Source organism: Sciurus carolinensis, chromosome X (assembly GCF_902686445.1).
Source record: "Sciurus carolinensis chromosome X, mSciCar1.2, whole genome shotgun sequence".
Lineage (NCBI taxonomy): Eukaryota > Metazoa > Chordata > Mammalia > Rodentia > Sciuridae > Sciurus > Sciurus carolinensis.
The window spans coordinates 117811282-117827183 of NC_062232.1; the positions used below are offsets into that span (position 1 = coordinate 117811282).

At 34.2% G+C, this 15902-nt stretch overlaps 1 protein-coding gene across 1 annotated transcript in view; it reads left to right on the forward strand.

The window, feature by feature from the left end:
- The window catches only part of Atp11c (ATPase phospholipid transporting 11C), a 165326-nt gene extending 149934 nt beyond the window's left edge, over window positions 1–15392 (forward strand). Inside the window, exons 24-25 of the mRNA XM_047535332.1 lie at window positions 3787–3940; window positions 12770–15392. Coding sequence (XP_047391288.1) covers window positions 3787–3940; window positions 12770–12832 — 217 coding nt within the window. The 3' untranslated portion in view covers window positions 12833–15392. The remainder of the gene's footprint in view (window positions 1–3786; window positions 3941–12769) is intronic.
- Window positions 15393–15902: the final 510 nt, after the last annotated feature.

The following is a 15902-nucleotide window of genomic DNA, read 5'->3' on the forward strand; positions in this document are numbered from 1 at the left end:
CATTCATTATACTTTTAAAGTTTTTTTATATATTTTTTTAGTTGACAGTGGACCTTTATTTTACTTATTTATATGCAGTGCTGATAATTGAACCCAGTGCCTCACATGTTCAAAGCAAGGGCTCCACCACTGAGCCACAACCCCAACCCTAAAGTTTTGATTATATAAGATAGCAGGCCCTTAATATTAACAGAGTGGAGGTTACTTATAGTTTGTAATGCTGCTGATATAAGGTAAAATTTCAAATGCTAGTGTGTAGACCACACAGTCATTCAAAAAGACCTTCCTTTGGTATCCCCCTGTCCAAATCTTCAAATTTGAGAATGTGTAAACATCTGTCTTTGAAGTGAAACTAATTTCTACCAAGATCTCTCATGTGATTCCACTATAAATCCTATGAATTTTCAAAATCCTGATATATTGGCCTTATATACTATTATCCATTTGGACCCTGTTCTCTAAAGTGTGTAGTTGTCCCTCAGTATCTGTGGAGGTTTGGTTCCAGGACACCCTTGTGTATACCAAAATCCTCAGACGCTCAAGTCCCCAATATATTTAGAATAGCATAGTATTTACATATAACCTATGTATGTCCTCCCATAAACTTTAGATCATCTCTAGATGACTTACAGTACCTAATACAGTGAAAATGCTATGTAAATAGTTGTTATACTGTATGGATTATGGAATAATGACAGGAAAATGTCTGTATATGTTCAATATAGACAAGTTATTTTTCAAATATTTTTTGTCCAAAGTTGTTTGAAGCCAGATTTAGAATTCATAGATATGAGTGATAATACCTGTCATTCATGTCACTACAGATGTGCTAAAGGATATATAAAATATATACCACTTAATACTCAGCTATATCTTAATCACTGTCTCATTATTTTGGGATGGAAGTAGGCAGATTATACAGCTTAGCCTCAGAATTCATTTACTTCATCTTGGTTCAGAAGGTGTTTATTCAGAATCCATTTTGTGCTTATTTATCTCTGTAAATAGGATACTCCACCTCAAGATTAGAGTCCAGTGATATACATATAACTTTTGATGAGGGGAGATATAAGGAATGAAAATAAGTTGTATTTGCATCTCCTTTTCTCATTCCCTAAGGCCCATATTTTGTTTTTAAATGTCAAATTTGTTTTCATTAATCAATGGCTTCCCTTGATAAGAATGCCAGCAGAAAGGAGCAAAGCTAGAGTAAGCCATGGGATGAGATTCCAAGATTATATATCTTCACTGCTTTGTGCAAAATCGTACATACATATAAAACTTTTTATCACAGAGATGTGAGGACTATGTTTTATATCCCTTGAAAATTAATTAAAATGTTTTATAAAGCTTTTCTTATAAAAGCCTTAAGAAATAAAAATATGAACAACCTAAGCACTTAAGTACCAATTTCAGAAAGTATATATATTTGGCACCTCTATAGGTAATTATTGAGAGCAGCAAAACTGAAGAAAGTCTATTTTCTTTAATATACAAATGAGTCAAAGTTGATTAAGCAAAGGCAATACACAATTGTAGATCTGCCCAGAGTACCATAATTCTATGAATTTGTGTAATCAACATCTAACAATTATGCAAAATTTCCACAAGATTAAAATGTTTCTAGCAATCTTAACATTCTAATCCTTTCTACAGACTATTCCTTATTGATTAAATCATTTAAATGATTAAGACATTGCCACTCCTGTTTAATCATTAGTAGTACTTTATAAAAATAAAATACAGTAGTTCTTCCTCCTCCACAGGTTTACTTTTTGAGGTTTCAGTTTTCTACGTCCAAAAATCATCAATGGAAAATTCTATAAATAAAGTTTATAAGTTTTAAATTGCACACGGTTCAGAGTAGTATGATGAAATCTCATGCTGCCCAGTTCCATCCTGTTGAATGTATGAGTACCCAGTGTATCTAGGTTGTATACACCACCTGTCTGCCCATTATTCACTTAATAGCCATCTCACCTATTAGATCAGCTGTCATAGTATCATAATGCTTGTGTTCAAGTAACCCTTACTTACTTAATAATGACCCCAAAACACAAGAGTGGCAATTTTATTACAATATATTATAATTGTTTTATTTTATTATTCTAATTTTTTACTGTGCCTACTTTATAAATTAAATTTCATCATAAGTATGCATTATAGGAAAAAAGAATATATATATGGAGTTTGGTAGCATCTGTGGCTTCTGCATCCACGGAGGGTCTTGGGACACCTACCCCATGAATAAAGGGGGAACAAATCTATATTTTGTTGCTTGCTGTGTTTTCTTTGACAGAGCTAGCCATATTAAGCTACTACATGAATATAAATTTACAAAGCAATCAAAAAAATACGATTAGAAATTATGCAAAACTTCAGCTGAATGTTAATTGTAACTAATGTCTCTGGACATGTTTTACCCTGAGGCACTCTCTTTGGGGTCAGGCAGTGAGAATGATGATTTCTGAACCTCAAATGCAGTCCAGGAATAATAGTTTTTGTCTTTTACTGCCTTCCTGAAAAGCTCCATAGATGACATCAAAGTAGAAAAGAAAATTCTAGAGATATTATTCAGAATATCGGGAGTATATTGCAAAGGAACACCCCATGGTTAGCTGTCACTTTTCTGTCGAACCCCTGGTATGGCTCACTTAATCACCTAAAATTTTATTTAGGCTGCTTTTTAGAATTAAGAGTAGGGTGGAGTTTTGCAAGTCTTTTTTCTGCCTGTGGTAGAATTTTCCTAGAAAGCCTGTTTAGCATCTTAGGCCTATTTAGGCCTCATGAATTTCTCCACCTCACTATTCTACCAACTTTTATTTCATAATCTAGTCCTTATATATATAGAGCCACAAACTTGATTTTTATTGTGTTGTATAAGGAGCACAAGTGTAAGTTTTTAAATAAGAAACCAATTTACCTTCAGCACATATGGTGTAGGATCTGCGATCTAATAAATGGAACCAGCTAGTTATCTAACTAGAACTCCTAATCCTAGAATAGTATATGATGTGCATTCTGACCTTACACAGCCCCTTTCTCCTACTCAAATTAGAACAAAATTAAGTTAGCCTATCGAGGCTCTCTGATTCAGCTCAGACAGGAGAAGGGAAACTGGGCTTCTTGATGACCACTTAGCAATTCAGTGAATGAGTTGGGATGAAGTCTAACTTAAGAATGAGGGGTCCTCCTGGATTTCTGGATATCAAGGCTTACTGACCTATTATCAGTGTTCTATTGTCTAGAAACCTGTTACCAATATACATTTGCGGATGAGAATGATAAGTTCCTCTCATTTGTGAGAGACTATGAGCTCTACAGTCCTTTTTATATTTACATAGAATTTTCAGAGGAGGTGGTTATAAAAATGTCTTTTAAATTTCTGAAGAACACAAATCCATTCTCATTAATAAGACATTGGAGGAAATAAAATGCCTGTTAAGGTAAAATTTAACCATCATTCCTCTTGAATATAGTTGATGCTCTAGCATTTTCTAATGGACATAAATATTCACTGGTTGGCAGCTTTATAGTTGTTTGCCTGATTGTTTTTAAGTTAGATGAGTTTTATTATTTTTTCTTTTGATTCTCATTCCTTTTCTTTCCAAACATTTGGTAAATGAAATATGTTTACCACTTTTGGGACATTCTAGAGAAATTACTTTTATTAATGTGCATAAGGAAGGTTCCTTTTTAAATACAAAAGACAGTTTCAATTAAACTTCTGTTTCACTTGACAGGAACTGATTTGTTTTTCCATTATGTATTTTCTTTCCACTCCAGGCCTTTTCTCAAACAACAGAGAATGTATTTCGTGTTTGCACAAATGCTATCTTCTGTATCCACATGGTTGGCTATAATTCTTCTAATATTTATCAGCCTTTTCCCCGAGATTCTCCTGATAGTATTAAAGAATGTAAAAAGAAGAAGTGCCAGGGTAAGAACTAAGTTTATATTACAACCTAATTTTTGGAAGGGGCTTCTATATCTGCCATGAACTAAAAACCTTATTTAGAGAATTGCATTAGTTACAGCATGTTAAACCCCTCCTTACAGGTTCATCACTTAATTTCCTCTTCTGCATAAAAAGTATAGTAAAAACTTCGTTATCCAATGCAGGTGGTAAGTAGATTCCTTAATAGTGTTCTATGTGACGTTTAGCAATCCATATGGAGTATCCCATATGCTCCATATGGAATTTTAAAAGGAAAATGGTTTCATTTTTTATTTATCCTAGAATTTTCCCACCAGGAATTTCCACACCAACATTTCAGCTTTAACTTTAGAAATTTCCCTGTGGGCTATTTGCAGATTTTTTTAAGTTGATAATCCCAATTTGCCTCTTTCAAACCTTTCCCTTTCCTTTAATTATAGTGCTGCTTAATCTCTGTGTTGCTTCTAGCCCCGTCTTTCCAGCAGTATATTTAAACCAAAGAAAATTCCCTGGATATGATTTCTACATCCTTATCCTTCCAAACACACTTATGAAAATTCAAGATTATTTTATGAGTGTGTTTTTATTTTTGCCTGTTAAATTGTAAATTTCCTATGGGAATGAGAAGTTACTTTCTGCTGACACATTATCTGATCTCTTTTGAACATTTCTTAAAAAGTCTTTAAAATGAAAGGGGTAGGTTAGCCTGGCAAATAAAACTTCTGGCAGATTTTGACCAAATATGTCATATTCCTGCCAATGCTAGCTATACTGTAACAAAATTCTGTGTCTATTATGTTGATACTACCTAGATCTTATAACCCCTCCAACACAGTATTTTCAGGAAATAGTCTAAGCCATAACTATTTGATCAAATTTGCCAGCCAGTTTAGCCACAAAACTGATAGATCATGGGTGTTATTATTGTTGTTGTTTTTGTTGATAGAATCCAGCAGTTGACTTTAGGTAGATAAGAGGATCTAAAATTAATACAGTGGGAAAATCTTCAGTGCTTAGAAGTGCAAAAGAGGAACTTCATGTAACAAGTCAGTGTCAACCTCAATTAGAAACAAGGGAACTGTCAGTGGCATAATCTATATGGATTCTTGATATTTAAGGCCAATCTGTATAGTTAGGTGATGAGAACTGCCCTGAACTCCCTCATTTTGTATTCCTTATAGTCTGAAACTGGACACAATAATGTTAGCCTAGATAAGACTTCACTCTTTAATCCTTCCAGTAGACCTCTAGCTAACTCCCTCCAGCCTGATTTTAGTTTTAGGATGGAAAAACAGTTTTTTAATTGTCTGATTATACCTTTATATCAATTGAACAGGTTGATACAACAGGTTCTTCCCAGACTGGCTTAAGTGGCAATTTCCATAAAGCCAAATAAAAATGCAGTAAGAAATGGTTTAGTTCCTATTTTTATAATGAAGAATTTGTAAAGGAGGATCTCTGAGTTGCTCTTCCATTATCCTTATTTGAGAATATACTTTGGGGGTACTTCTAGAAGTTTTTCTTATTTGGGGATAATGTAGCTATGTTAAATAAGGGCTCACACCCAGCTTCATGTTCTAAAGATGACACAAAATATCAGAAATAAAAATAAGTTTCTTTTTTACTTAGGTCTTCTCTTTAAAAAATTATACACTGGCCAGAGGTGACATGTATATAGGCCATTGGAGGGATGCTACTAGGAAGTCACAGATAAAGACTTAGAGCATTTTCTTTCCATGAAAACAGCAGATTCCAAACTTCTGTTGAAAGTATGGAGTTCTAGGACTGTAGCCCTTTTCACTTAGCATAGAATGTTGCCAAGGATGTAACATCAAATTTGCCATGGGTTATATCCATGATAGGTGGAATTCTAGTGTCTGTGCTATAGCTTGGCATGCTAATGTGCTAGAATAACCAGGAAATTTTCCATAATCATTTTCATTCATTCATTCATTCATTCCTACACTCACTGAACGAATCAACATTTGTTGAACCACCTACTGATGAACATCTCTCTTTATAGCCGATGTCTGAAAGGCTAAATGGTTTTTCAGACTCTGTGGGATTTTGAGAGTTGCATATGAGGCAAAACAGTTGTGGGCACTCAGCAGTGCTGCCTCTTTTTTCATGAGAAAATGCAAGAGCATTGTATTGCCAATGAATGCATAAAGACCAACTGAATCATGGCAGCCTCATAGATTCTGATGTCACATCTATTTGCATAATGCCATATTTGACCATATCAAAGAAGGAGAGGCCAACTTCTAAATAAAGGAAAATGGGTATCTTACTTCCCCTAAAATGTATTAGTCTTTATGCTTAGTGATCAAGAGTCTCATATTGTGAGGGACTTCCTACTTTGTTCAATATTCCTTGCTAAGGCATTGGCTTCATTTTAAAAAGAGGCAAAAAATTCTCTTACACTGGGTCTTCGTTCATACCCTGATAGACTCTGTAATGGAGTTTGTGTCCTTATCAGAGCAGAAGGTAGCCCTTACTTCAATCATTAGGCATCCTGGGTACAGAGCCAGAAATGCTTATGGCAGTTAGGTTGCCAGAGCTATCCACATGTGGATCTTGATAGCTGCTTTGAAAACGGGACTTAGAAAGGGGTAATGAGGACTGGGGAGATAGCTCATCTGGTAAAAGTGCTTGCCTCACAAGCACAAGACCCTGAGTTTGATCCCCAGTACCGCAAAAAAAAAAAAGAAAGAAATGAGTAATAAAACTGTCTCTATGGCATTTGAGAAAGAAGCTAAGCCATTTATATTTAACAATTATAGAATAAGCCTTATGTTGAATTCCATTTCAATTCAGCATACATTGCCTGAGGGTCCTCTGTGAGTTACCTACTATAGTAGATGCTAGTAATTCTGGGATGAATCAAACAAGGCTCTCACTCTAGTTAAGTTATAAAGGACATTCTTATAGAACCTTTTCTGGAAGCAGGTATAAAACAGAATAGGAGAATCAATTATATGACTTGTTATAACAAAACTGAGTTATTCAAGGTTTGAAGCCTCCATAAAAAATGGCAGCCTCCAGCACTGCCGAGATCTGTCATGATGTTCACATTATGAAGAATTCTGTTTTTGAAAGAAGGCTCTTTTAGTTGTTTAACTCAAGGATTGTAGTTCAGGACATAACCCTCAGCTGAAGTTTTGGCAGTAAGGTTAATTTTTGTGCTAAAATTCCATTTTTAAGAACCACAGAGCTTTTCTTTAGCATATAAAGTGGCAAAACTGCATAACTATACTACTCCTGACAGTGTATGATGAAACTACCATTGAACTTTGAACAGTGAAACAGCAAGATAACACTTCAAAGGGAGTTTAAAGTTAAGGATTTTTGGTATTTCAAAAAACTGTTCTCTCTAAGCACAGTCATTGCCCATTTGTAAATATTGAAATACACCTGAACCTTCTAGCCAAGTAGTAAATACAACTTCACATTTCCAGTAGGAGAATTTTCCACATGTCCTTATTTAATGTGTTCTCATGTAAACCAGTCAAGTCAAAAGAGACTTGACTTCGCCTGCTAAACATGGAAAGACTGATCAAATGGGAATGGATCCAGGAACATGACCATGCCTAGCATGGGATAGTTGCACAAATAGGAAGAAATATTTTATTATGTAGGGAACTCTTTCCATGTAGAACAAGGAAAAAGAACAATGTCAGCTTTCTGAACAAAATTCCCCAAGAAAGCACTTTGGAAATTTTGGAGAATACAATTTATCATTTTAATAATAATGGTAATAATGAAATTGAATCCTAATGTCGTTGACTGTTAAGATGGGCCTTTATCCACCGACCTCTTTGACATGCTGCTAACTGAGCTGGTGTGAAAGCTCTCTAGGTGACTGCAAAGGAATGTGGAAATTTCATACTGTTTCAGCTCATTATTTCCTGTCATCCTCACCGCCGCCTACTACCAGTTGCTTTAGATACTCTTTTCCTGCTTTCTACTGCTTTCTGTACTTTCATAGTTCCGTTTTTCCCCTTATAATTTTAACACCTAATCTATTAATTCCTAAAATTCTGCTTCACAGAATACTATAACTCTGATGGTTGGATACAAGTTTTTGAGCACAACAAAATGTGCTTAAGTTGCAGTCTTAAATAGACTTATACATATCAAACACAGGGATGTGGGACTTGGTATCATGTTAATCTTACTGCAAGGTTTTTGCCCACAAAATAAAAGATAGAAGAAGTTAAAATTTCTTTTCTCAGAACCTAAAAAATTTTTCTCTAGTTTTATAAGTTGATAATTTGCATGTTACCAAATAGTGACAAATATAGTTGTCACTATATTTGTTTAAGGTAAAATATAAACAAGAAAAAGTGTAGTCATGTCAAAACATGAGTAAGTGGAAGTAATTGCCTTAAATTTTGATTATTAGACTCTGCTGTATACATACTTTACTCCAGCTGGTTTCTTTTCCTAAACCTATTTTCCTTAGTCACTAAGAAGATATTATGGGTAATCTTGATCAACACAGTTGTTCAACTTATCCTTATGGCTGACTACTCATCTTCTGTTTTGTTTGGGCAAATCCAAAACAAGTCTATATAGTACCTTATTTCAGGCACAGAATAAGAAGGAAAAAATAACCTTAGATTTTCTAGATAAAGTTTATCAATTTTGAATTTCTCTGAGTTTTAAAGGAAACATCTCACCTAGGAAAAATTTAACCTACCTTTCTAAAGAAATCTCTGTAAGGAAAAATGGGGAAATCAGTCAAATTATGTTAGAAGAAAGGAAGTTCAGCATTAGAGGCAAATGGGACTGTGATGCCACCAAATGTTTTCCCATTATGTTAGTTGTGGTTAGATTTTTAACCTGCAGTTGTCCAAGGGCAAACAGTCCCTTCATAATGTATCTATACAGTTGAATAGGGGCAATTGGTGATTGAGGATGAACCCTGGACATAGCTATGACTAATGAATTTTGAACAAATGTAGGGTAGTGAATTATAATTAGAGATAAACCTTATTTTAATGAGAAAGATTTTAGAATTATTTTATTTAAAATAGTACCTTCCCATTCACAAAATAATTTTAAATTGGTATACAGATAAATAGTGGCTGGCACATATAATAGACTAATCCTAACTCTAATTCTACTTTTACTTAAGGAAGTAACGTCTTCAAAACTAACATGTCATTTCTGCTTCCAATTCTCAAGGTTTCTTTTTAAATGTCTTACATCTAAGAGAATATTTACTTTTCTTTTCTTTTTTTTCCTTGGTTTCTGCATTTCTCTCTTTTCTACTGCAATTTTCCACCTTTTGTGCAATTGTGAACAAGGTAACGAAACGCCTCCCTTCCTCAGGAACATCTACTATCTTCATGCTTTCTCAAACTTCCAGCAATCACAGTTTCTCTTGGAGTGAATAAGGTGATTTCCTTTCTTAATGTACCAACTTGCTTGCATTCTCATTTGCCTGACACCATTTTCTGATTCTTTATGAAAAATTACTTCTCATGACTCATTTTTATATCTTCTATTGATACTCAGTATTTTGTCATTTTTTAAAATCATTTGTTCACCTTCCAAATTGCCACACTGAAAAGGAAGTAATCTTCAAAAGTTTGGACCATAATCTACAGTTTAATTGATTCAGGGTTTGCAGTAGTAGCCATAGAATGTTAGAGCTAGTATGTTCACCAGGACAGGAATGTTTTGCACAAATTTCTCGTCGACATACAGCACCAGCACAACTCTCAGAGGTGTTCACCAAAAGGATGGTAAGGTTTACTAATCAAACCATATTGACTCATCTTACCATATAACCTACCAGTGCCATTTCAAAAACCCAAGTTTGCCACATACTACTAATGTCTATTTACTTCTACCACAAGAAACAATTTGAGTTGAAGACTTTCTTAGAATTTAAATGTATTCATTTGAATGTTATTCATTTGTTATATAGTGTAATCATTTGTACCTTTGGCCAGAAGAGTGTAGTCTATAGGAAATGATTATTTTCTTCTACATTTTTATCACAAGGTAGGTTAACCAATCTTCAAATGCTTTAAGTATCTTTGCCTCACTATTACAGAGAAATCTGAGCTGTAGAAGGGCATCTGACTCATTATCCACCAGACCTTCAGTCAGACCTCTTCTTTTACGAACATTCTCAGACGAATCTAATATATTGTAACAGGTACCTAGTGTTAAACAAGTGGGCTGGCTTTAAAGAAACAGATTAACAGCATTATAAAGAAAAAATGAAAATATCACTCTCTAAATTGTCTCTGCTGTTGGTGTGGTGAACTTTATACTATTCTTTGCAAAAATATAAAGATGCATTACTTGGAATATGGGAAATGTATATTTTAAATTTACTAAAATTCCTAAGAAAATTCTAGACATTTTTCAGAGCTGAATTAGTGATACAGTATATTCAATTTGTAAGTGACAAGTTGTCATGGTGGTTCCATCATGTGAAAATGCTTATTGATAATTGTTAGGACATACGATTTTGATTTATAAAGATCATTTCAAAAATTGAAAATAAATATTCCAAATTGCATCTGTATAATATCAAGTCAGTTTAGTATTGCATGTTCTTCTTGGAATTTTGTAAAAATAATCAAATGTGTTTGTACCTTCATGTGCTGTGTCTGTGTGTTTGCAGGTATACACTTAATGTCCTTGTAAATGTCTGATCCCCAAATATATGTTAATGAACCAGTCTACTCTAATTTTAACTTTTTTAATGTCAAGTTTTATTCAAGCTAAATGTTTCAACTCTCAGAGGTAAAATCTTTCCTAGCCATTCAGGGGGATGCATGCCTAATGATATAAAATGCCTCATAATTCATGTTTCTGAAAACTTGTGAATTTATTTTATAGCATATTATTTCATTGACCCCAAAATATGTATTTGGGAGGAATTGATATACCATAGGAGAAGTCCTTGAACTCAGAGTGACTTTTTTATGTGCACCCTACATTTCCCACTGCAGGGGTTCTTTCTGGCACCCAGATCTTTAAAGGTCTTTTATCCATCTATGAGAATTTAGAGTAATTCATGAATGAAGCTTACAGTACAAGCTTGTCAACTTGGAAACAACTCTATACAGCTAATGGCAGGGCCATCTTTCACACACACATAAAAATTATTCATCATGAATAAAATTGTGGATCTGTTCATTTTAAAGCTAATGATTGAGTCTACTTCAGAAACCTAATTTTTTCATCAGCTATCAAATCTCCCTTCCTCTGGCAAAGAATGAAAATTAAACTAATGGATTGAATCCATTTGTTCTTTTACCTACTGCAGTTCACCACAGTTGGCATTTGCAGTGTTACTTTGGAAGTGGGCTCCTTTTGCTGTGGTCATCATCTTTTTACTCATTTTGTAATAATTCACCCAGGTGTTTCCCATCAGGGATGAGTTGTTTCACAGTAACCTTCAGTATTTGACCCCTTTGTCCCAGATTACTTTGTTCTAAACTATAAGATGCATTTTAGCTGTACTGTTTCCAGTTAATTTTGAATCCCCCTGGATTGCTTTCTTTAGCTTGTTCTGTGGTTGGGAGTCTAGGCTGGGTAGCAGACACTGCTACTGCTTTTGGCCTCTCCAGGGCCTTAGTTCCTACAATGGCTAACATAGAACCGAGGAAAGATTTTTAAATAATTGTTTTAATTTTAATGTAGTCATTTCTTCAAAGAATAGATTTTCATGTGGTATTATTTTTCCTCCAAGGAAAATATTTGGTAATTAAAAAGCCACTGAGTTGGTTGGTGAGGGAACCAGTTGACTCCTTTGGTATGCTCTCATTGTGAATGGCAACCTTATTTTAGTTAGAGTCACCATGACCCTGTAGAGCTACCCAAATACCTATTGGTGATTCTGGAGTATGTGGAATATAAATAGAAATGAAAGCTATTCCAGTGGACCTATAATGTCCATGTCAAGAATGGTCCCAGAATGGGAATAAATAGCCTTTCCTTAAGACGTTAAGATCTTCCACTACTCAAGTTCAAAAAGCTTTTGAGTTTTAGAGTGGAAAATCAAAGTTAGACTCCCTTCCTTGACATGTGACTTCTACTTCTCAGTATACCTGAAATGCATTCCAGTGATCAGTCATGATCATTCATGATTCATTATGCCCCATTCTGATCATAGTATTTTATGTATGAAGCACAGAAAAGCATCTATAGATTCATTTCAGAAATGTCTGTGGTTCATTTTCTAAAAAGATGATGCATAAGAAAAGTAGAAGAGTCAATTGACTGATAGCCCATGATCTACCAAAAAGGAAAGTAACTTCAATAGTATGGGGGGGGGAAGCGTGTTTCCTTCAGTAAAGGAAGAATATTTCCACAGAAATCTTCCAAAACTGAATATATCTTCAGACTTACTATAAAAATTTACACATCCCCCCCAAAAAGTAACCCATTCATTCAACATTTCCTGAGCATCTGCTATGTGCCAGACATTGTACTAGATGCTAGAGATAGAAAGATAAATAAAATGTACCTGTTTTCGAGAAGCTTCCAGCCTACAGGAAGGGGTCATAGTGTGTTAAAACTTTGTTGTAGTATGCTAAAAAGTATTAGGAGAACCCTGGAGCAATCCAAAAGCAAAGAGCAAGCCTGAATCTACTCAGCTGACAAATGAAGACAGGGTTAAAATCTGATAATTGTGCCACTCTTTTTTCCCCTGCATGTGAATAAAACTTGACAGTTTGTTAAGACAGTTGCTTTACTTGCATAACAAAATTTACTATGTGATTTATTTTTGAAAATGCTAAACAGATAGTTTTATGTTATTATTAAAATAAATCTTTTAACTTTATATTTTAAATTTTTCAGAATCCGAATCTTGAACTGCCTATGTTATTATCCTACAAGCATATTGACAGTGGTTACAGCTAAAAAAGAAAACATGAAGAAACCACCACAAAAAGTTAATCATCTCAGGATACTCGATATGCAACAAAAACTAAACCACTCTCACTTACGTCTAGGGTTCAGAATAAATGTCCATTAAAATACCAAATTACTCTCCTAAGCATTTACAGTTATTGTAAGTAGCCATTATGGCCAAAGTTCTAAGTTAAGAATTATATGAAAGTTGAAAGGAAGAACACTTAGAATTCTGACTTTAGATAGAATAATCTAACTACCAAATGGGTGCTCTTCGAACCCATTGACTTTGTGAATGGATTTAAATACAATAGTATAAAGTAGAAGTCATGCAATGAGAATGAATAGATTTTGCTAAAATACAGTATTACATTTTTGCCTGGCAGAAGACATAGCCTGTTTGGATCACATTACTCATTCCTGCTGAATGATCATCTTAAATTATTTTTTTTCAAACAAAAGGAATACTTGAAAATACCGAAGGACTAAATGGTATTGACGCATCAGATGGAGTAGTTCATCTTTTCTGTTTACCCACCTGCTAATTGTGACTTGGTAGGATATCTTTGCCCAAAAATACCTTGAACACTTGTGTGGGAAGTGTTGACTCTGGGTATTATTGTGGGAACAGAAAAGAAAATGTTTGTTTATGTTTTTCTGAATTAAATGCCATTTATGGGTATAAGGCTACTAGACTTGAAAATAAAGCATAAAATATTTTAGTCATTTAGTAACCCCTCAAGATAGGGGATAAGCAGATTTTTCCAATGTTGATTTTACTGGAATCTGAGGTAAAGTAAGTAAGATCATTTTTATACAAAAATAAAGCCATTCTGAACATTAGTTTTTTATCATTTTATGTGGAGAGACTAGAAAGACTATTTTAAACGGTTTTCATTTCAAAGAGGTTGCAGTTGTGCATATAATACAGCATCTTCTTTTTTTAACTTGCCAATTTAGGAAGAGGAGAGATCCATCCCAAGTTGGTTCTGCCTGTAGAGCCATGACTCTGCCAGCATGGTTGTGTCTCTCTCATAGCTAACTTGACCAATGCAAATGGTATAATTCTAAACTATTAGATTGATCTTGGTTAGGACCTCAACTTGATGGACTAGAAGATTTTAGCCACCTAATGAGTTCACTTAAAAATAAATATGAGCTATCTTTATTCAGTGGTAAAATTAGACACATATTGGATACAAATGGTCTCACATTTGACTACTAAATTAAATGGTCTTTTAAAATATTTTTCATATCAGTTTCCATTTTTTTCATTCTGGCATGCCTGTACTATTATTAATGTGTAAATTGTACTTTGATTTGGAGAAGTACTGGATTCAGTCTCTACCAGTATCTTCATATAGTCCATATGGCACATTTTATTCTTCCACATATATTTTTTGTTAAAGTTTAGGTGTAATTTTTCTTAAATTCTAGAAAGGACATAGTTTTAGTTATCAGAAACCATTCCATAATTACTGATCCCTTTTTATTATTTAATTTGTTTCCTCTGTCAGTATTATTTTTGAGTATTTTGTTAGATGTCATTCACAACTTCCCTAAGTATGCTGTGTTCTGGTAGCCTGTATTTGAGGTGATGTGCTAAAGACAAAGTCTTTAAATTCTTTGCCTATCCCAAAGAGATAAAAAGTCTAACCCAGGAAAGCTTTTGATGTTTTGTTCTTGTTCTTGTTTTTATAGTTGTTGCTGTGTTACTGTTGTTTTTCATAAGAACTATAGGAACTGTGAATACAAATAAGAGAGCCAAAGTAGGCTTGCGTAATGCAGAACCATTAAAGAGTTGGCATAATCAGAATATTCAGCATAGTAGAAATAAAACATGGGTTGCATGTGAAATGTGTTGCAATCAAGAAGAAAGAGTAAAGGAGATTTAGAGTCATGTTTCAGCTACACATTACAGTGAGCACTGCAGGTCAAATTCAGAATGGCAGTGATATATAAGATTGTGGCCTAGACCCTTGAGAGGGACCTGGCTTTTCTTTTTGAAAGGTATTTTTATGAATGAGCTACAAAATGGCTAATGTGAGGTTAGCAGATGAAATAACTTGAAATAATCCATCTAGTATTCCTAAAATCTGACCACCCTATTTTGTGACAGAGAAGGGGAGGAAATGTAGTAACAGGACCACTTGTCTATAATTTGAATAATCTTGAGCTATCAAAATGTCCTGATAATTTTCACAACTATTGTCCACTATTTGAGGATGTTGCCTATTAAACTGAAACTATTTATTCCATATCTACCACATATACACCAGCAACAGTATAAATGTAAGCCTAAATTTGCAAAATTCATAATTTAGTGATGTAATTTTTTAATAACATGCAGCATATAAATGTTCAGATTTTATGCAAATGTTGACAAAATCATTTTTCAGCTTGCAAAATGGAACTGCAATATTACATTTTTCACGTAAGCAATTTTTTACATCTATGTCGTTGCTTTCTAAAATGAATGTGAATGCCATCTTTTATCAATGCAACTTGCCTTTTTCATTACAGAATTTTTCTTTGGTGTAATCAATAAACTTTGGTATGATATGATTGATATTTTAGCGTCTTTTTTGGAAAGGTCTCAGTTTGACATCAAAATAATGTGGAAACAACTTGGTGATGGGAAATAAATTTTCTCTTTTCACACAGTTCACAAAAGGCTGACCATTTCTGCATAATTTCAATTGACATTTTATGGTAATACCTAATTTGGAGAGGGTAAGATATTTGTGGGAGTTTTTTAAGACCATATCTTATTATTGCGTAAATAAAAGTCCAGCCAGGGGGCTGAAAGTGTACCTCAATGGTAGAATATGTGCTTAGCATGGATGAGGTCCTGGGTTTTATCCCCAGTACCAAAACTTTTCAAAAAGCCCAGTCAGGAAATGGAGTAAATCAAATTCCATGCATGTATGATTATGTCCAAATGAACCCAATAATTATATACAACTGTGATACATTAATGAAAGGGGAAAAAAGTGCAGTCTGATCAGCAGATATTGATAGGGGAATGACTCTACGGTGTACATAGCAATGTGCTTGATGCTGCCCATACATCAGAAGT